The 21704-nt window shown below is 30.7% G+C and overlaps 1 protein-coding gene across 1 annotated transcript; it reads left to right on the plus strand.

Annotated features, from left to right (window-relative positions):
• Positions 1-16233: 16233 nt before the first annotated feature.
• Positions 16234-19791, plus strand: LOC103497089 (uncharacterized). Its single transcript, XM_008459159.3, has 3 exons — positions 16234-16436; positions 16696-18294; positions 19223-19791. Exons 2-3 carry the CDS (start codon positions 16895-16897, stop codon positions 19458-19460), a joined length of 1638 nt encoding a protein of 545 aa, XP_008457381.2. The 5' UTR covers positions 16234-16436; positions 16696-16894; the 3' UTR covers positions 19461-19791.
• Positions 19792-21704: the final 1913 nt, after the last annotated feature.

A 21704-nucleotide genomic window follows, 5' to 3' on the forward strand; every position in this document is an offset into this window, starting at 1 on the left:
ATTGCTACTTTAACTTATAACCTCTTTTTATATTTCAAAAATATCCTTCTATGAGATGCTTGTGTGTGCTTATATTAGGGAATGATTGTAACAAATTAATAGATCCAATTAAAAGATTTAATTGAAAGTAAAATAGAATTCATCTACAAGTTATTCTTAATTATGGTAAAAATCGAAGTTATTATCTTTAACCAATCAAATTGGCTCGATTGAATCTATACATTCATATATCATATTTAATTTGTATATTTTGTGTATATCTAATCTATGTTATATTTTTGTTTGGTTATATTTTTATATTATCAACAAATATTTGTGTAATAATTGAGACATCTTGATAATGTAAAATTTGACTAACAAAGACAATAGTTTATATAATTCTAATTTTTTCTAGTACAACAATAAGGTCAGGAGCTTTGAATCACATACTTCTTGGTCGCTAACACAAAGCTCACATACTTCTTAGTCACTAACACAACAATCATATATTATATGTTAGTCTTTCACGAGTACTATTAACGGCACGTGATCATTTTCTTAAATTAGAAAAAAAAACCGTTAAAAATATAATGTAAAGTTTAAATCAAGTTAAAGCATTTAATATGATAAAATGAATTTAAATCTAAAATTTTCCTATATATTTTTTTTAAAATATTTTAAGGGATTTTAAATTTATTGAAATATATTATTTAAATAGAATAAAATTTTAGATTATTTGACCCCATCACTTGCCTTACCAAAGGGCAATGCCTTTGGATATTTTTATTTTTTGGGCTAATGTCCCTTAGATTTTTCCTGCTGTCACATCCTAGTTTGTTAATCAATTAAATCAGTTTAAGGATTTTTTTTTTCTTTTTGAGTTAGGATTTGAAAATTATATGTGTTTGAAGAGCTATTAAATTTAATTATGTTTGGATTTGACATGATTGGATTTTTTAAATATCCTAATTTTAAAATAAAATTGGATCCTAATCCTTTGTATCAGTTGAGGAGTAAAAAAAATAAAATAGAAAAATTAACAAAATATTTATCTTTAATAAAAAAGTCTTTCGCTTTTTAAGTGTAAATAGTTTTTTTTCTATTTTTAAAAATACTTGTTAATTTTCAAAATATAACAAAATTTTTAGAATCAATCAATGATAAATACTGATAGAAGTCTATCAGTGTACATTAGTAACTATGTTTGATGGAATTGAAATAAATATTTTGATTTTTTTTGTTATATTTGAAATTGTTCTTTTTTAAATTGTAAAGCAACTTAAAAGTATATGTTTTTCTCCGTTGTTAGAATTTTTAAATTAAAATAAAAAGGTCATATGTAACATCCTGATTTTAGGAAGGAGATATGAATGATTAAATATCACATATGAAGAAGAGAGATCTCGAGAACATGAAAGTAAAATTAAGAGAAACTTAAAAGAATTAAAAGTTACTACCTATACCAATAAGGTGTACATTTTTTTTTTCGATAACTTGATTATAGGAACTTCAAAGTTAAGTGTGCTTTACTCTGAATCTTCTAGTATACATATGAGTGGGGACAAAACATCTTGAAAAGACTCATACTAGTTTGTGAGGTTGCAGAGGATTATCGAGGATCCGAATTCAGTAAGAAAACTTAACTCGAACCAATTTTAGTTTATATTGACCTCGACTTTAAGCGACTATTTCACAAGACATGCATTATTAAATTTACTTTGTCATTAGTTCAATCGTGATCGATAACAATGGGACAATATTTCGAGTGATAAAAAAAAAAGAAAAATAATTTTCAAATAAAGAGAGAGAGGGAGAGAGAGGAGGGATAGGACATGAGAATTGGTGTGGCATTGGTGTCTACAAGTCTTTGTCTCTCGCCTCATTTTCTTCAAAACTTTGCTTTCTTCCCATCAACCTTTTCCTCCATTTCTATTTTTCTATTGGTCAATAACAATCTAATCTAATCTCTCTATAATTCCATCTCATTTGTTTGATTCTCTATTTCATTTTTAACATTCTACTATCACTATTTTTGCGAGATTTATAGAGAAACGTGTTCTATAGAATTAGGTATATATCAATTTAGTTTGGTATTTAGTAGTTGATCATCTGATTCTCTTTATTGAATACGTATACTTGATTTGAAGAGTAACGTGTTAATAATCCATCTTCAAATGTTTAAAAAGTTTTCTAATGGATGAAATGATTTTCTCTACGTTTTCTAGAGTTTAAAATATTTTTATTCAAAATGGAGCAAACTACCCTACTAATAAAGTTCTAATGGCCATGGATCGTGTTGGCTTGTACTATAACGACCCAACTCCTTATACTGAATCGAAGTCATTACTAAATATAGAACAAGTGGTTTAAGTCATAAAATTTATTAAAAACGCATAAGGTTTGAGAAATTTTATTTATGAAAATTCAAACAAGGTAGTTATGCAAAAAGATGTAATGCGTTCTAAAGTCCTACTCGGGCCCTATCTACATAAAAGATGATAAGTACTGAAGAATACTCAAACTCAGGTACGAAAGTCTAAAATAAGGATAAGCGGAAGCAGTAGTCCCTATGGCCCGCCACGGTCACTTCGGGTCGCTCGCCAGCTTGCCTTTGCCCTTGCCTCGTCCTCTACCTGAAAACATGAAATGAAGAGAGTGAGTATAAAATACTCAGTAAGGGACCCACTACTAGTCCCACTAGGTGCCTGTTAACTTCCTGTCAGAGTCCTGTAACTGGTACCCAATCTCTGGCACGTTCCCGAACACGTGCAACATGCGCTCCTGTAGGAACGTAACTCTGGTCTTCGGTGCCCCGGGGGACACCTAGGACAATCGGGATGCGAGGACCCCGTCGAGTCACTCGAGTCATATCTATATCCATGCTAGACTAGTGTCCCGTCGGACCACACAATCCTCAATAGGTGGTGATCCCGAAGGACACCCATGTAGGTACGACTCTAACAGGTCAAGCTAACAGGTACCCTAATCGCAGTATACATACACATGGCGTCAGCATATAACATAACCGATAAATCATCTTTACACTCTCCATCTCGACATCTGTCTTACAGCCATAACAACTCTCGTCATCACACAACATGCTATAATATAACCATATCGTCATTTGCATCATACTATCATTGTTTTCATGCTTCGTAAGGTCTAGCCCTCAACACGCACAATTGAAGTATACATAGTCTCATAATTCTAAACATAGAGCTAGTAGTAGAATCTCTTACCTGGAGATTTACTTGACGAGTCCTAACCGCGAGGCAGTATGCTTTCCAAGCGACGAGGTCCTAACTGTTTAATATACCAAAATTCGTAATTAGGTCACCAACGACTAACGGTTCAGGACTCATTTGAAATGACTTACCCTAGAAGGAGGTTGCAGTGCTCGAGCCCCTACTGAAGAAATCCCACGTTGCAGCAGTTACTTGGTCCAAGACGTCCCTTAAGGAAAATAATTTAATTTAGTCCCAAATTAAATTAATTAGCGTCCGAAACATTGAGTCTTACCGGGTAATGCCACAATAATTAATTTAATTACCAAAATTTAGGTGGATGGAGCCAAATTAGTCTTGGCGGCTCGGCTGGAAAAGGACAGGGACCGGCTCGGCTTGGCGCAGGCGCGGCTCGACTCGGCTCGGTACAGGAACTTTACGCGTGCGGCTCGGCTTGCGACAGGAGGGAGACGCGGCTCAGGTTGTGGTGCAGGCGGCGCGGCTTGCACGCGGGCGCGACTCGGCTACGCAGAAGCGCGCGGCGCGGCTCACACGCGGACGCGGCTCACACGCGGATGCACGCGGGCGCGGGTCGAGTTCCGGAAGATGGCGCGCGTCGGTTCGGGTCGCGGAGCGGGTTTTCGGTCGGATCTTTGCGCGCGAGGCGCTGACTTCCGGATTTCGGGTGGCGCGGCGGTTGCTGGTGGTCCGGCTACCACGGCTTCGCTCGGCGACGGCTGCAAACGAGCGTTTCGGCTGCGCTGCGTCGGATCGAAGCGGCGCGACTCGGCTGGCTGACGGGTTGGCTGCGGACGCGCGAAGGTGACTTCGACTCGGCTTCGGGCGTGCGAGAGACGGCTGCAGACGCGGCGCGGCGTGCGTAGCTCCTCCTTTGGCGTACGGCGGCTTGACTCGTCCAGCGCGGCTGGGAGGGTGGTTCGGCTTCTACTGCGGCTGGCTCCCGAGCGTTGGTGCTTGAACGGGCGGCGAAGGCGGCGGCGCGGGTCGGCGGCTAGGGTTTCGGCGGCTAGGGTTTAAATCTTTAATTGCTCCTCTCTCTCTTTTTTTTTTGTTCTTCTTATGCACGGGTCCCAAGGCTGCTTTATAAGAAAATAACTCTTTTCTTTTCCTTTTAAAAAAAACCCAAAACAACCACCTCCTCTCTCTCCCCAAATCTCACCAAAAACAACCAACTTTAGTTTAATAAGGACTTCCCCAATTATTTCCAATAAAAATAAAAAAAATAATACTTATTATCTTAAACAAACTAAAGATTCCCAACCTTAATTACTCGAGAAATCAAAATGATAAGGTTCTTCCAATAAGTTTGAATTTTCCATAACCGCACTTAAATATTAATAACAAAGAACAAAAATCGAATTTGTTGGGCGTTACATGTACTTTGTCCATAAGTTTGTCCATTAAGTGCAACCAATTGAATTCGGTGGTCATGACAAAAATATGTGACGATATTGAGATGGTTTTATTTTCAGTTTCAATTCAACATACATGTCAACTTTCAACTTGACCCAATTTTGATAATTTACGTATAAATGTAAAAGAATTCACAAAATAAATAGTTGTTTATATAAACTTATTAAATTATATCCCACATGTTGGTGGAAATGCTCAAAAAGTGAGTTTGGTGGAAATGCTCAAAAAGTCAATTTGATTTTTTAGCCAATAACTACTCTCATTCACAAAAAATAAATTTAAACAAAAGTTTTAAAAAAATTATTTCAAATTACAAAACATCCACAAATATTTAAATATAACAAAATATCACAATAATATTTTGATCCTGTTTGTAAATAGTTGTCATTATTTCGTGTTTGTAAATCATTTAGGAAAGAATTTGATTTTTTTATTTAAAAAATAAAAAAAAAAGATCGAAAATAGAAAAATTGACCAAAAAAGTATCATAAATGTGAGTAACTTTTTAAATATAAAAATAATGAGTTTTTTTTTTTTCTTTCTTTTTAAGTGTAGATTGGGTTTTTTGATATTATTATTAATCCATAAACTAATTGTTTTGTATATCTTATTTCAAAGATAGAAATAGTAAATTGTGCCACTCATAGAAGAAAGTGTAAACACAACTCCTTTTCCTCCCAACCCATCTCTTTTCTTTTCCTTTTTATACATTATTGCATTCCCCTAACTTTTATGTTATATCTCCTCTCATCTTTCGTATAAATTTGAAAATTATTTCAATGCTTATACTTTCAAGTATGATTCATTTCAAAATGTCAATAATGGTCGTTGTATTTTCAACTTTTGTTTATTTTAGTCCTCAAACTTTCAAAAAAAATGACAATTTTGATCCCTTAAAATGAATTGAAAATGATAATGAAATAATGAGACTAAAATGATCACTTTTTTTACAATACAAGAACCAAAATAAACATTTTCAAAGTACATGAACCAAAATAAACCAAAGTTTGATATAGATAAAAAAAACCTGAAATAGAACCAAATTTCTATTGCATGTTGAATAATCATACATAGATACGTACATATATATATATATGTATGTAGCTTCCTAGTTTGTATATGAAATGTAACATGCATGCATTCAAAATAGTTTATTTATGGAACAAAATGTATAAAAAAGTGTCCTCTCATGTTACATAGGCCCCATGATCTACTTAATTAGTAAAGAAGTTTTGCAATAATTTTGAAGGGACAAATATTAACCTTTAGCCCACCTAAAATGTCACATTCTTATTGTACTTTCCTTATGGTTATTATTGAGAAGAAAAGGAAGCATTAGATGATGCTCTATGTTAAATCAATTACTCTTAATTTTATTTTACTTCTATCTTTCCTTATTCTTCTTCTTACCAAATATTCTTTGCCATTTATTTGTCACTTTCCTTTAACAACTCTACCTTTTGGCATTCTCCTCTTTTTCAATTTTTTTCCCTTTCCAAAGTGAACTTTCACATTTAACCAATTTAATTAAAATACACCACATGCCCATATTAAAATAACTTATACCTTATCCCTAACGCATGACATAATGTAACATCGATCGAGAATTATATAAATTTTTTAAATAGAGTCGGTAAATATATAATCAAATTTTTGGTGTGTTATCACTTATCATATCAATAACTTTTTTAGTACCAAATTAGAGAATCGAAAGGTTCAAACCATATGAAATAATAAAGATAGTCGTATTCACTTATATGCTCATAATTATTATAGGGGTATGGCCAAACTTGAAATATTATATGTGAAAATTAATATTAAAAAGAAAAAACATGTTTAAACCAAAATCTTGAATATTTTTTGTATGGCCCATATGGTTAGGTTATTTAAGGGACAGATTTAGGTTTGGGGTACCAAAAAATTTGTCACATTCTACTTGCAACTTTGTGATAACAAGAGAGAGAGAGAGAGAGAGTGGGAGCATTGAAACATGTTACATGTTCATTCCAAATTCATTCTTTGATTGATTTATTTTGCTTTATTACCATATGTGTACATATTATATGTATATGTATATGTAGACATGATGTTTTTAGTCTTTGTTTATGCTCTTTTATTTGTGATTTGTCAATCATCTCTTAAAGAAAATGAATTTTTAATTTATCATTCAAAATAGTAAACTATATATAAAAAAAATTGTTAATAGATTAATATTAAATATTATTTTATAAGTAGAGATTTCAACCTTCAAAATTAGAAGGGTAATTATAATGGATAGTAATTTTTAGAATAATTATTAAGTATGTAGCAATATTTTTAAAAAATTGCAAATATAGCAAAGTCTATCGATGATAGACTTCTATCCTTGATAGACTCTTATGGTTTATCAGTGACAGACCAACATTTGCTACATAGTCTATCAATGATATACTCCTATCATTGATAGATTTTGACAGATTTTGCTATATTTGCAATTTTTTTAAAATGTTGCTATATACTTTATTATTTTGAATATAATTGCTATATTTGCAACTATCCCAAATTAGAAACTAGAAATATATGTCAGTTATGTATTGTTGAGCTATACTAATTTTAACTATTAAAACTAGTGATTATCTATAATAAACGCTATCGTAAAAGATCCCTATACTTTTATACGAACCAAAGTAAATGAGTTTATTGTTTCATTATCTATTATATAAATAGATTTCAACCTTCAAAATTTGAGCTAGTGTGAAATTTTAGATCAATCTTTTGTTTAAAAATTTGTTGATGATGACAATATTTACATGTGCGTTTTGTAGCGAATTAAAATTGTTGTGGATAGATTTGGACTAGATGACATAATTTGATTTTCAATTGGCTTGTAAACTATCCAACTAAGAAAAGAATGAAGCTAAAGACGAAAACCATGCGACCCTAAGACCACAATTGTGCTTAGAAAAGAAGAAAGATTAGACCAAAAGTCTAAGGTAACTTGCACGACCTCGGCCAAGGACAAGGACCTTCGTTTAAATGAAATGGTCATACACTCAATATGCTCTCTTGAAGTACATTTGGGCCTTTGGAAAGTGAAGAAAGTCTAAATAATTTGCATGCAAGACTGAGAGGTCAAGCCTTCTCATTTTGATGAATGAAGTGTGTTAAATGCATGTCACAACTTTTTTGGCTCGAGGATAAACTTACTTGACTTTAAAACCTAATATAGGTATGCTTAATTAGGTTAGAAATTTCATATAAATACGTCCTCATTATCACGAGTTCAAAAGAAGTCAGATCATTCTCATCCTTAAAACGTCTAAAAGCTCTTCCTAACTTAGACAATAGATCAAGTGCATTATGACAAATATCAAACTAGTGTCCATATTCTTCTTGTCTATTATATTTTTTTTCTATTAATTTTTTTCACCAACCATTGACATTAATGGAGACGAGAGCTCTAACTTTGTATTCCAAAACCAAGAAAATGAATACCAAAGAGAAACGTCTCAAACTTGGTCATGACTATCTAGTAAAAGGGAAAAGTGTAATGGTGAAGGACATTAGGAATTTTCCATCCTTCATCGTAAACTAAGGAAAGACAAACTATGAGCATGAAAAGTCTCTTCGAGTAAAAGACATTAGAAAAATTCCATCCCATAGTAAAAAACAAATGAATAGACAATACCCTAAAAGCTAGAAGGGAACAAAATCATCAAAGAGTGCAAGAAAAACATCAAACATTATTCAACATCAAAGATTATACATAAGTTTTTATTTCAAACACAAAATATTTCTAATGCTAAGATTAAAAACCAACACCCAATTTGTCTGAATCTCATATGTTAGTAATTAATAATTAACCACACAACAATTTTGCTATAATTTTTTGTTCCCTTTGTAGAATTGTGGCACTAGAAAACATCATTTCTAAAATTAATTGACCAAGTGTCCAATTAACAATTAAATAGTTGAACCATTGAATTGGATTTTAGTCTCCATTTTTCTAAATTTGTTCTTGTCGACATGCATGAAAAAAGTTAATTATATCCAAACCATCAATAAAAAAGAAAAAGAAAAAACTATTTCCGATGAACCAATATGCACCGTCAAAAATTAAAACTACACATTCTTCAATTAAAAATATTTGTATTTTTGGTAACATATTTTAAAAAATAACAAATAAAAAAAAAATCCATGAAAATCGAAATAAACTCCAAAAATATCTGTTTTAGTAATTTCCAATTAATAAATATAATAATAGACAAGATATTTTTTTAGCATGGGAAAAAGAAAAAAAAAAAAAAGGAAGGAAGAAAAGGAATATTTATTTACATACTAAATTGGCAATCTGTTGAATAAAAACGCTCGAACCCCTATCAAGTGAATCAGGGCCGTCAAAATGAAATCAAGTAAGAGAATAAGAGCCGTTGATGTTTTTGTATATTTCAAATCAGGTGTCAGAATCATAGAGACTGCTACTCTGACAAGAACCGCCTTTGCCAACTTGCCTTCTTCTTGACTTGTTCCCATCTTTAATTTTCCACCGTTAGTTTTCTTCCCTTCTTCAATTTCTTTTTCTTCTTTTTTAATTTCTTGTTGTATATATAATAAAGAAAATAAAATAATAGAAAAAGATCTTGCTAAAGAAACCAAATCTAATATATTGATCTTCATTTTGTTGGCTTCAGGTTGATATATATTAAGCATATTATATAAATAAAGATATCATCACTGTAGTTTCTTTTGGGATACTGAGAAAATAAAGATATCATCACTGTAGTAGGTTGCTAATGTTTCATATATTCGTCTAGTGAGTCTTACCTGTCTTAACCTCACACTATAGTTTAGTGCATGGTTAATTATATTATACTAGATTGAAGCGGGCATGCATTGAGCTAGATAGAATGTGTGATATGTTTCATTGAGGAAAATTATTATTGCAACTCTTCCTTTTACAGAAGAAAACGTGTTACAATTTTCTTATTGGCAGCCATCAACCTCAAGTTTGTATTATTATATGGGTTTTTTACATTGAGTGTGAATTTCTTTAGGGATAGGTTGGGAGCAACCTATGCATGATTTGCTGTGCACCTCAGTATATTGGTAGCCCACGTATTTAAAGAACAAACTGTTCTGCATGACAAGTTGTTGTTTTACCCTTTTCTGTTCTTCGTAAATTTAATATCTAGATTTAGATGTTAGGAGAAACAAAAGGAGCAATTTAGGTAGCCAAGAGGAGTTAAGTTAGGATTAAAGTAAACTAGTTTTAAATGAGATTAATTAATGAGTTCCTATTATAAAATGAAATGAAATTTTGTTTCGGATTTGCTAAAACAGAAGAGGGATTTTATGAATTTCTATGGGGAAAAAAATTCTAAATAAAATGTTACTGCATGTTAATCTAAGTTTTCATCAATTCGTTTCTAATTACTTTTTAATATGATTGCAATACATAAAAGCAAAAATATTAAATGATTAAAAGTTAATAAAATTATATTAATATAGACTCAACCTGGTTTAGTCTTTCTATCCCTATCATGATTAATGGTAAATAATCGTGATTAATGGAAAAGGATCTTGTGAAAAGTAGTGATGATAAAAATGGGGAAAGGGGTTTGAAATTTCTCATTCTATTTTTCAAAAATACTCAAAATCCACCTCTAACTTTTACCTAATCCAAATCCAAAACAACTTCTTTGTGATATATCAAACACATTACTTTAACTAAATAACAATTTATTGAATCTTTCTTACTTAAACAAATTGTTATATACCCACAAAGACAATAAAATAATACTTTTAATACCTAAAAAGAATCCTATATTGTAAGTTTTAATTAAGGTTTGTTTGAGAGTGATTTTGAAATAATCAAAATCAAATTAATAATCTAACCTTATAAATAATTTTGAAATAATCAAAATCAAATTAATAATCTAACCCTATAAATAAGTCTATTTTAGCTGACCTCATTGACTTTTGTTCCTTTCTTTTGCTTCTTATTGAATAAGGTGGGTGAAAAGTTAAGTCAATATATTTTATAACAAATCTAATTAGATTTGAGTAATTAAAATCCCACTAATTTCTTCTCCAAATAAACAAATTAATAAAAATCTCCACTATTTCATTTTTATAATCATCATTTTCATTACATGATAAAAAATAAAATAAAGAAAAAAAAACATTAAATCTTGCTTCTTATTTTTAAGTTTAAGTTTTCACTTTATGTTATAGTTTTACACTTCAAAGTTTAAGCTTTACTTAAAATTTAGAGATTTTAATCCTATTTTTTTTAATTAAATATTCATTCTTAATTATTCTAAGTTAATTAAAAAACATTACAATTATAATTAAAGACGAAAAAAGTGAGTTAGAAACTAATCTTAAAAATTATGAACTAGATTAAAACTAAACTCAAACTTTATAAAATCGTAACATTTTAAAATTTTAACACCGAATTATAATCGAAACTCAAAGTTTAAAAATAAAAGTTTTTCCTTCTAAAATAAATTAAGTCAATAATAATAAAAAAAAAAAACTTGAAGTTAGTGGACAATGGCCAACATGCCAAGGAAAATATACCTTTGTGGGGTCAACACAACAACTAGCAACCAAGCTTTTATTTTATTTATTTATTTGAAGATTAATATATATATATATATATATATATATATATATATAGAAACCTATTTTTCTTCTTCTATTTTTTAAAATTCATATGAACCACAATGAAAAGTTGGGGGAAACTATTTTACTTTTAAAAATGTGTAGCACATGTTGTATTTCCTTCTTTTATTAATTACAATGGGACCCACTTTTTATTATCTTTCTTTTTTTAAAAAAAAATAAAATAAATTTATTCTTAACTTCATTCTCTACATGTAGACAAAGAGAGATTTAGAAAAATAATAAATAATAATAATCAAAGATTATGATGTTGGAAAACACAATAATTTATATGAAATAAAGCTAGGGTTGGGAAACAACCAAATATTAATAATTTTATGTTTAATCCATCAATAAGGAAATCGTGAAACGTTAATACTAAATATTTATACAAATATTTGCTTGGTTTATTGACAACGTACCAACTGAGTTTATAAATGAAGAAAGCAGTGTTTTTATTACTTAAAAAAAGAAATACCAAATAACCGATTAGTGATCAGTTTATATAGCAATTCATCTAAATTACTATATATAATTATATGAATTGTAGGTTCATCATAAACATATTTACTATGCACATTAAAAGTGTATAAGAAAATCACAAGCAATGGATGTTTGTATGTGTGTGTTGTATATATATATATATATACATGAACAATTTAAGCAAAATAGAAAGTATTTGATACTCTCATTATGGAGATCCATTACTTTCTATTTGAAAACTTTTCTTTATTCAAATAATATATAATATATTTTACACAAAAATTAATATTTAATTAAATAAAAATGGGAAACAAAAATAATTTGGATTTTCCTGTTTAAAAAATTATCGGTACACCCCATGTCATTAATTAATATTCACCCAATTAATAATAAGAGTCCAGATAATGATATAGATTAAAATAATTGTGAAAATTATAAATTTTCCTTTAATTCTTGCTTAGAAAATTAAATTAATACTCAAATTAAAAGTCCAAATTATGTAATTTCCACTCCATGTCTCTATTATTTGACATAATCACAAACGAGTTTAAAAATTGTACATAAATTAAAGTCCAAATATAAAATATAAATTATTTAGATAAATCAACACATCTTCACAATAGAAAAAAAAATTAATATTTATTATAATTAAAGACAAACAAAAATGTGAAATTATTTTTCTACAAAAAAAAAGAATACAATATTGAATTAGAACCTTTGTTAATGGTAAATAATAAATATAGTATTTGTTTTTTAAAGAAATATATATTATCCCATGATTTGGCCACTTGCATTAGTTGCCTTTGTCTATAATGTGACCACTTAACTCTTTTGTAGGCAAAAGCCATTAATTACCATCTATATCCTTATTATTATTTGGCTCCCTCCATTTTTATATATTTGTCTAATACGTCCTTCAACCAATTATTTATTGTCTATTCAAACGTCGTTTGATTTTTAGTTTTTGAAAATTAAGTTTATATTTGTTTTAATTTTTTATGATATTTTTTAACCATTTTTAGGGTTTAGGGTTTTCGTTTTTAAAAAGTTTGATAGAAAAACGAAATAATTATTAGGACCGTGTTAAACTTTTTAATTAAGTTTATAAGTGCGAACTAAATTTATGATATAATCTTTTTCCTTTAAAGTATTAGGTTTCACAATCATGAATTAATATAATGTGAGTAATGTTAATGAGGAGCTCTTATAATAATAACAATTAGTTAGATCTTAAAGCTATCCTACTATTGAAACATTAATACCCTACGTTGAAAAATAAGAATAACTAATGTGACAATTGAAATTTCTTGATTTATTACACTTTATTGTTTACAAATTTTTTTTTTCACAAAAGTTTACATATTACATTCAATAACTTGAAACAAATAGAGAAATGATTAAGACTATACTTAAAAAAAGATAATGTAATGTTACACTAAAAAAAGCTTTAAAATAATTAAATTTGGCGAAACATTATATATTCTTATAAAATTATAATAAGTTTGAGAAAATAACATGTTAATCGATATGAACTTATACTATCAATATTAAAATTTATAAAAGAAGAATAAAAAAGTATAAAATACATGTGTCTTTTAGTAACCTAAATTTTTGTGGTTAGTTAAATTTTACTCTATAAGATTTTAAAATGTTTAGTAAAGTCCATAAGCCAAACTTTTTTATATATAAAAAAGACATATTGTAGTTCTTGTTTTGTTAAGGTAAATAAAGATTTTTTTTTTCCTCGAGTTTTCGACAATGTGTGTTTGGTCACTGTCTTTTTAAGATGTGTAGTTTTCTAATTCTTGAGTTTTTAACATTTAGCTTTTGAGTTTTCAAAATATATTATTTTACTTTGAGATTTGAGAACAAGTGATCATAGTTCCAAGCTTTCAAAAGGTAAATTTTCAATCATCGAGTTTTTAAGAATATACTGTGAGACTCTGATTGCGATATGAGTTGTGCGTTAAGACTACTTGCAACAAGATTGAGTTATATGATAAGACTGTGTACGATGGAAGTTGGCGATTGGAACTATGCGTCGAAATAAAAGGCGATTTGAGCTTCATTCACTTGGAAGTAGCTGACGTCATCCTTGTGTAAAAATACTGGTGAATTGATTTGACCTTACCGTCCAATTGGATTTAGGGAGGTAGCAGTAACACATGGCATTTTGTCATTGGCTGAGTCTCACCGTCGGGCAGAGGTAATCATTATGACGTGCGAAATTTCACTAGATAAGTCTATAAATTGGAGAAGTTCCGACCATTTTTGGAGCTACTTTTATTTTGTGTTTAGTTAAGAAAGAAGTGGAAGAGTTTTGAGGAGTTTCAAAGATTTTCAAAGATCCCATCACACACTCGAATTCGATAAGGAACTGCAAGGGGCCTTTGTCTAAGGATCTTAGGCGAGGAAGTAAAGTGATTGTGAGTGGTTTCTTCTTAAGAAAATATTTTCAAATTAAAAGTACTTCCACTATGCTTTAAATTATATGATTTCTCTTATGATCTCAAATTCTTAAAATGTATTTGAGTTACAAATGAATTTAAAATGAACTGAAATGTGGTGATGAGATGATCTTTGGTACTCTATGTGATGAGATGCCTTACACTTGTGTGTTCTGGTGTGAGATGTTTTATCCTTGCTATATGATTTGGGATAAGATGCAATATTCTTACTCTGTGATCTAGAATAAGATGTCTCATACTTGTTATGTGATCGGGTATGAAATGACCTTTTGCTTGTTGTATGATTTGACATTGAAAGATGCGTTATGTGTGATGGAATTGATGGTGAATTACTATTGCGTTAAGATCACTTCGCACAGTCGCAACCCAACAAAAAAATGTGGTAAACGCCTGAGCTGAGGAGAAGGGACAAATATGCAATTAAACATGCAAAATGTTTCTACGAGATAACCTATTTCATACATTATCTGAGATACATTCTTTTGCGATATATACTATTATGAATTATTTGAAAAGGATTTCCACATGATTTATAAATGTTTGATTAATGTCGATTTGGATTGTGTAAATCGTCTAACGTATTGAGATGATTTGATTTGAACTTAATGTTTTATTACTGAAATGCATAACCATTTATATGTTTGATGAAATGAATTGCAACGCAGTATGGCAAAAATTGATTTGATAAATGTGTTAGTCAAAGACTCCACTCACTAAACGTTTTTGTCTAAATCCTTCAAATGTTTTGCCTTATTACCCTCATCCTCCTCCAAGTAGCGAAGGACATCGAACTTTTAACTTGCTGTCTTGATCGCCTAATGTGCCATACATCAATTTCATCATCTTGGTAGTGGTCACTATCAACTCGCATAGCATGTAGGAGCTAGGCGAGGAGAGTTAAAATGTTGTGTTGACAATTTTATATTTGTACTTATCATAAATGTACCCTTTTGTCAAATATCAATGAAGTTTGGTTATTTCAAAATGAATTCTCATCTCGCATTGAGTTGGTGTTGTGTTTATTTCCCTTATTAGGCGTACTACGTGTTATCTTACGCGAAGATTTGCATTGAATGTCTAGGTGGTTACATCTCCTCTTAGTTGCACAATAAGAACTTTTGGGACAGGACGTGACAAGTAAATATTTAATTTTAGAAATTTTAAATTACACTTATTAAAAATTATGTTAAAAAATTAAAAATAGTTTGTTTTGGACGTAGATTATTTTAGTTTGCATCACATTAGTATGTGTTTGAGGTGTAAATTATTTTAGTTCGAGAAGAAAATAGTAAATACTATAGCAAAAAATTAAAAAAAAAAAGACATTTTTAAATATAGTAAAATAAATTAAAATATTTACAACATATTGTAAAATTTTGAAATATATCAATGTTAGACACTGATTGACCTATCAATCAATACAACTGATAGAAGCATATTAATGTCTATTTATTTAAACTTCTTGCTAGATATTCTACAAATAACTCTCAAGAAAAATGTAAATGTTAAATAATAAAAACGATATTGAAGAGTAAATACTTTTACCTTAGAAAATAATTTTTACTATAAACTGTTAAATAGTATTTAGGTTTCAATCATTTTTCAAAACTCAAAGGATCACAAAGTTAAATTTCCCAAAAATACAATACAAAAAAAAGTTTTGGCTCCAAAGGTTTGTCGTTAATTTGGCGGTGTTACTTAATCACCAAAAAAAGAGTTTTCATTTCTTTCATTCTCCCGTTAACAGTTAACGACGTATCCTAGAAAAACTGTTAACGACGTCAGATGGCCCGGACCCACAATTAAAAAAAAAAAAAAAATCTCAACAGTTGAAATAATTTAAATATTAATTAACTCTCACAACCTTTTATTACTACTACTCCTCTAAACTGACCGTTTACCGTCTCTTCCAGTTCCGACTCTCCGTACGGCCTTTGATATTTTTGAAATTTGACGGTGTTCCCACTTTTTAATTATTTATTTATTTATTTTTCTTTTATTTTCCAAACACTCTCAAAAGAAAAAATAATTGGCATATATAAACACCACTCCCTTCCTCCTTCTCTTTGCTAATAAAGTGAAGCACGGAGCTACGCTTCTCTAAATTGCTTCCAAATTCTTTTCTTTCTTTCTTTTTTTCTTTGGAAAAGTTTTATTTGTTTTATTTAATTCTGATCGTCTTCCGATGAACCGACAAATCCAAGTAAGTTTTGTATTTCCGAGGGGAATTTTATTAGAATGAATGAAAATATTTTCGAGTTCTTGCGTTGGATCCAATTTTTACATCGGGTTTTGTGTGTATTTAGTGATCCGATTTTCATGGAAAGAAGTTGAAATGATTGCGAGTTTTGTTTTGAATTTGTCAATTGAATTTTTTTTCTTTCTTTCTTTTTTTTTTTTTTTTTTTTTTTTGGTTTTATGTTTGTTTGATTTGAGTTGAATTTGTCTTCCCGTTTTTGCAGGTTTGAGTGAATTCAAAGGAAGAAGACCTTTTGGGTTATCTTTTTTTCATTTGGATCTGAGTAAAATTTTCAGATATTCCATGCCTTTTCTCTAATCTTTTGATTCTTGTTCGATTCTTCAAGACTTCGTGGTTAAGCTTAGAATTTTGTGCTTGTTCTTGAATCCTCTGTTTGTGTTGTTAATCTCGCTTGGAAGATTATGGAGGCGACGACTTGTTTCCATTGGTCACAACCGTTTATTCCTCATTGTCCTTCTTCTCCTCAAACACTAGCCTCCACCGTACTCTCTCCGTCCTCCTCCAAACGCCGGAACTATACAGATGGAGGATCTCTTGTGTGGCGGTGCGTTCACCGGTTAGAGCAATCGAATCTGTTTGGTTCATCATCGACGAAGCTCCATCGCTCGCGATCTTGCGAGATTCCGAAGCAGACGAGTCGAGGTATCAAGAGAACTTGTAGCGCGAGTTTGGATGCCTTTTCGGATGAGGAATTTTCCAGGAGGATTCAGGAACTCGCGCTTAGATTCCAACACTCGGCCGATGCGGATGAAACTGCCGCAAGTAGTAGCAGTAGCGCTTCCTGTGCGGATTCAGATTCGGTATCGGAATTTGTGGAGCCGTCGTGGCCAGAAACAGGTCATGAACCGCCGGATTGGCCGCGGCCTGACGAGCTTGTTCCAGCGATGATTGAACGGAGGGCAAATAGCTTCGATCTTCCGGTTTCGCTTAGAATGATAAAGAAGAAGTTACAATGGGAAGAGGATATCAGAGAATCGACGGAATCTTCTCATTGTTCCGTCAAAAAGGCTTTCTCCTCCGTTGTGTTCATGATTCGCGAACTTCATAGCTACACTCTACGGCTGCGAGAGATTCTTTACTTCGAAGATCTACAGAGCATTCTCGTTCGTGTTCAGAAAGAATCTCAAGCTTCATTTGTTTGGCTATTTCAACAAGTTTTCTCTCACACTCCAACTCTAATGATCTCCATTATGATCCTCTTAGCTAATTTCACCGTCTACTCCATGGGAAACAACACCGCTCTTGCTTCCACTTCGCCACCGCCAGCCGCCATGGTTTCCGTCGTCGAATCACACGACCAATGCAACTCCAAGTTCGACTCAACCACCATCAAAACATTCTCAATCTCCTCATCAAGTGGAAAAACTACTTCCATCGGCGGAAACAATGGCGGTGGAGGAAAAGTACGGCCTATCGGCGGCGGAATCGACGACGACGGACAGTTCAATCAGTCGGATGAATGCAGAACGATTCTTCCTGATAACGCGTCTCAGGTTTCTTCATATGGAACGACGCCGGAGGCTGAGTCGGTATCAAACAGAGAAGAGGAGGAGACGAGTTTGTGGAAATCAGTAGTGGAAGAAGCTTCAAAGATGCGGCAATGGGGAGATGAAGTTATGGATGGAGATGCGTTACGGGATCTGATTTCGCCGGTGACGGCGAATATTGAAACGGATGATTATGCAGAGTATTTAAGAACAGAGCTTCTATATCAAACAAGCCTTCTTCAAGAACCTAACAACACTCTGCTTCTTACGAACTACGCCCAGTTCCTGTACCTCGTCGCCCATGATTATGACAGGTTCACTTTCCCTTCCTTTTCCTTCCCCTCTCTCTGGCATTTTCCTTTCCATTTTTTTCCTAAAAAACTAACCTTCTTTTCGGTCAACATATTCGCTTAAATTTCAATTTTAGCCTCAAACTTTTCACATTGAGAAAATTTTGTTTTTAAATTTCAAAATCTTGGTAATCATTTCTATGTTAATTTTACAATTTCCTATCAAAATTTTTGTTCAGTTCTTCAAATTTCACTTAAAAAAACGAAGAACTTCTTTTAAAAGAATAATTTTTTGGGTTATATTTTATAAATATTTTCAGTATTTACAATAAATTTTCTTTTAGAAACTATTGTTTTAGTTTTTATAATTTGACTTGATTTTACATTCTTAAGATGTAATCAACAAAACATGAAAACTAACTAATGAAGGTGAGATTTGTATGCTTAATCTTTTAAGAACATGCAAACGGAGTCTAAGTATTGTACTTTGAGTTTGATTAAAGTTTGATTAAATTCAGAATATTAATATTGAAAAGTTAGAACTCCAATTTTTCAATGAATTCTAACATGTTTTAGTCATCTAATTATATTAGTTTTTTAGACAACAAAGCTTATAAAAACAAACAGATTAACATAAGAAAACTTCAAAACGAAATTGGGAATGATGGGTTCCTTGAAAAACTTGGCGATTGCAACATATGTGGCAATGGTTCAAGTTCTAGATTGCATACATCGCTTGCACTTGTCACGATTTTTCCTCTCGTGAATACACGCGCTTCCCTCTTCCAAAATTAAAAAAAAGAAAAAAAAAATCAAACTTTCTCTCGTCGTGTACTGTAGTCGCCGCTACATCCTATGGTCCACTAAGAATTTGCAACTTGACTTCATTTTTATTCATTTTTATTTTTTACAATTTTATTGTATTTAAATTTTTATTTTAATGATTTTACAGGGCGGAGGAGTATTTCAAGCGAGCCGTGGCAGTGGAGCCGCCGGAAGCGGAGGCGTTCGACAAATACGCCGTCTTCTTATGGCGGGTAAGGAAGGATTTATGGGCGGCGGAGGAGACTTTTTTGGAGGCTATTTCTGCCGATCCTGGTAACTCTTATTACGCAGCTAATTACGCCCATTTTCTATGGAACACCGGCGGCGATGACACGTGTTTTCCTCTCGAGTCGCCGGAAGCTTAGAGAGGAATGAGGAGAGAATTAATTGGTTGTGTTTGTATTAATATTAATTCTGAGGACCAATCAATCTACGGCGCCAGCGGTGGCGGTTTGTAAGGAAAGTGGTGGTGGTGAGGATGGTCGGTCGGGGATTGAATGTGAAGAAATATTGAGGTTTTCTTTAATTGGCTTTGTAGCATCCATCACGTGGCTATGTTATTCAATGTCACAATGTATATCTTTACTTTCCCCCCCCCCCCCTTTTTTTGGTCTTTGTTAATACATAACCTTTTCTTTTTTTCTTTCCTAATAAAATTAAATAAAAAAAAAATTGTAGAGGAGATTTGGAATTTGAGTTCTTTTTGTGTTAGTGTCCCCTTTGCTTTCCTCGAGTATTGTTCAACTAGAACAATATTGATAAAAGATAAAGTATTTTTTAATTGGTCTATTATTAATAATAGATTTACGAATTTACTATATTTTATAACTATCTTAGTTCATATATTATTTTTTTTAGTTTTGTTTTTATTTACTTCTATTTTTTTTAGTGTATATATTGAGATAAAGAGACTCTATATGAATGTCAATTTAGTTAAACTTTTGTTGATGTATATGTAGTTAAACTTTTTTTTTATTGTTACCATACTTTTAAAAAGTATTACTTAGTTAAATCATGAGTGTTATTCTTTTTTTCATTCATTCTCATCCCTTACATAATAAAAACGAATATTAAAGTATTTTGATTTTAAAAAAAAATAATTAAGTGACAAATAACGATATAACAATTTTATGGATGCAAGCTAATGAGCAAAAATGTATTTTTTTTTTTAAAATAATAATAATAATTAGAATTGGTAAATAGAGCATAGAGAGGAGTAGTTGTTAGGTAACTAAATGAAGCAAACAAAATATAATTTAGAAAAGAAAGAAGGAGATGAAAAGAAGTTGGGAATATGTGTTCTAAAACTGTTTTCACATTAAATAACATTCAAACGTGCAATTTCTAAAAAACAAAAAACATAAACACTTCTATAATCGACCCATTTTCATAATAAAAATATCTATTTGTAATTTATTATAAGTTATATAATATTAAAAAAATATAAAAAAAAATTAAAGATGTTCTTTAAGTTAATATAATATAATATTTATATTCAAACAAAAGTTTCGTGAGTAATTCAACTAGTTTTATAGTTTATAAATATAATATCAAATACAATTTAAATAATTTTTTAAATTAGTTGAACTGAGCTTGGTCAAGTGATATGTCATAACATGACTTCTTTTCTAATTAAAAGCTTAACACTCAATTTTTTAATTTCACATTTGTTGTACTAAAAAGATTAATTATATATATCATAAAAGCTCGAAGACTAGAAGGTTTGTGGTTCAGTTTCCAATTGTACTGTATATATAGTTTCACAATTATACAAAGAATTTGTTGATATTTAAATAAAAATCAACCTTTTAAATATGTGAGGAATCAAAATATGCAAAAGGTTAAATAGAATTAAACTATTTCTCAAAAGATAAAAAGAGAGAAAAAAAAAAAGAAGAAGAATCAAAGCAATAAACAAAAACAATAAACAAAATCAAATAAATGTAAATGTAAAAGAAAATGAAAAATACCCACGATTTAACCGAAGAAACCCTAATCAACTCAACTCAAATATTTCATGGTTGAGTTTGGTTCGTCTTTTTACAAAAGTTATTTGGACGAATAAATTTGATGACTTCAAAAAACTATTTAATCTAAAAAGTCCTACAATCAAATCGAATTACTTAACCAATAAAATTAATTGCACGGTAGAATATCAACTTTTTTCTAACTTTTGTATGGTTAATAGAAATTAAAAAAGATGAATATATACATAAGATGATACAATGAGTCGCCGTTGTATTGTTTTAAAAATAAATAAAATTGATAGAATATTTGTAAAGTTGAAGAATGGCTGCAAATTAGAAGATGCTTAGAGCATCTTTGGATGCCAAAGAATTTAAAAGAAAAAAACATGCATCAAATAAAGATATTGGAATCTAATTTTTTAAGGGGAACCATAGAAGATTCCTACTACCCAAATGAGTACCATATCAAGTACAGTTATATATATATATATATATATATATATTGTTAGATTAGAATAGTTTGGTGGGAGGTTTGAAAGAATTTTGCAATTAAAAAATTATATGTTTTTAATCATATGGTTTAATTTCAATTCAAATCTTACAATTTTAAAGAGTTTCAATTTAGTCTACACAATTTTTTTT

The sequence above is a fragment of the Cucumis melo genome, chromosome 12 (genome assembly GCF_025177605.1).
Source record: "Cucumis melo cultivar AY chromosome 12, USDA_Cmelo_AY_1.0, whole genome shotgun sequence".
Taxonomy (NCBI): Eukaryota; Viridiplantae; Streptophyta; class Magnoliopsida; order Cucurbitales; family Cucurbitaceae; genus Cucumis; species Cucumis melo.

What these genes read in the sequence shown, in the direction of transcription:
- LOC103497089 (XM_008459159.3), top strand. Translation starts at nt 16,895, where the DNA reads ATGGAGGCGACGACTTGTTTCCATTGGTCACAACCGTTTATTCCTCAT. An exon ending in GTCGCCCATGATTATGACAG is followed by an intron (nt 18,295 to 19,222) that starts GTTCACTTTCCC and finishes ATGATTTTACAG; the next exon opens with GGCGGAGGAGTATTTCAAGC.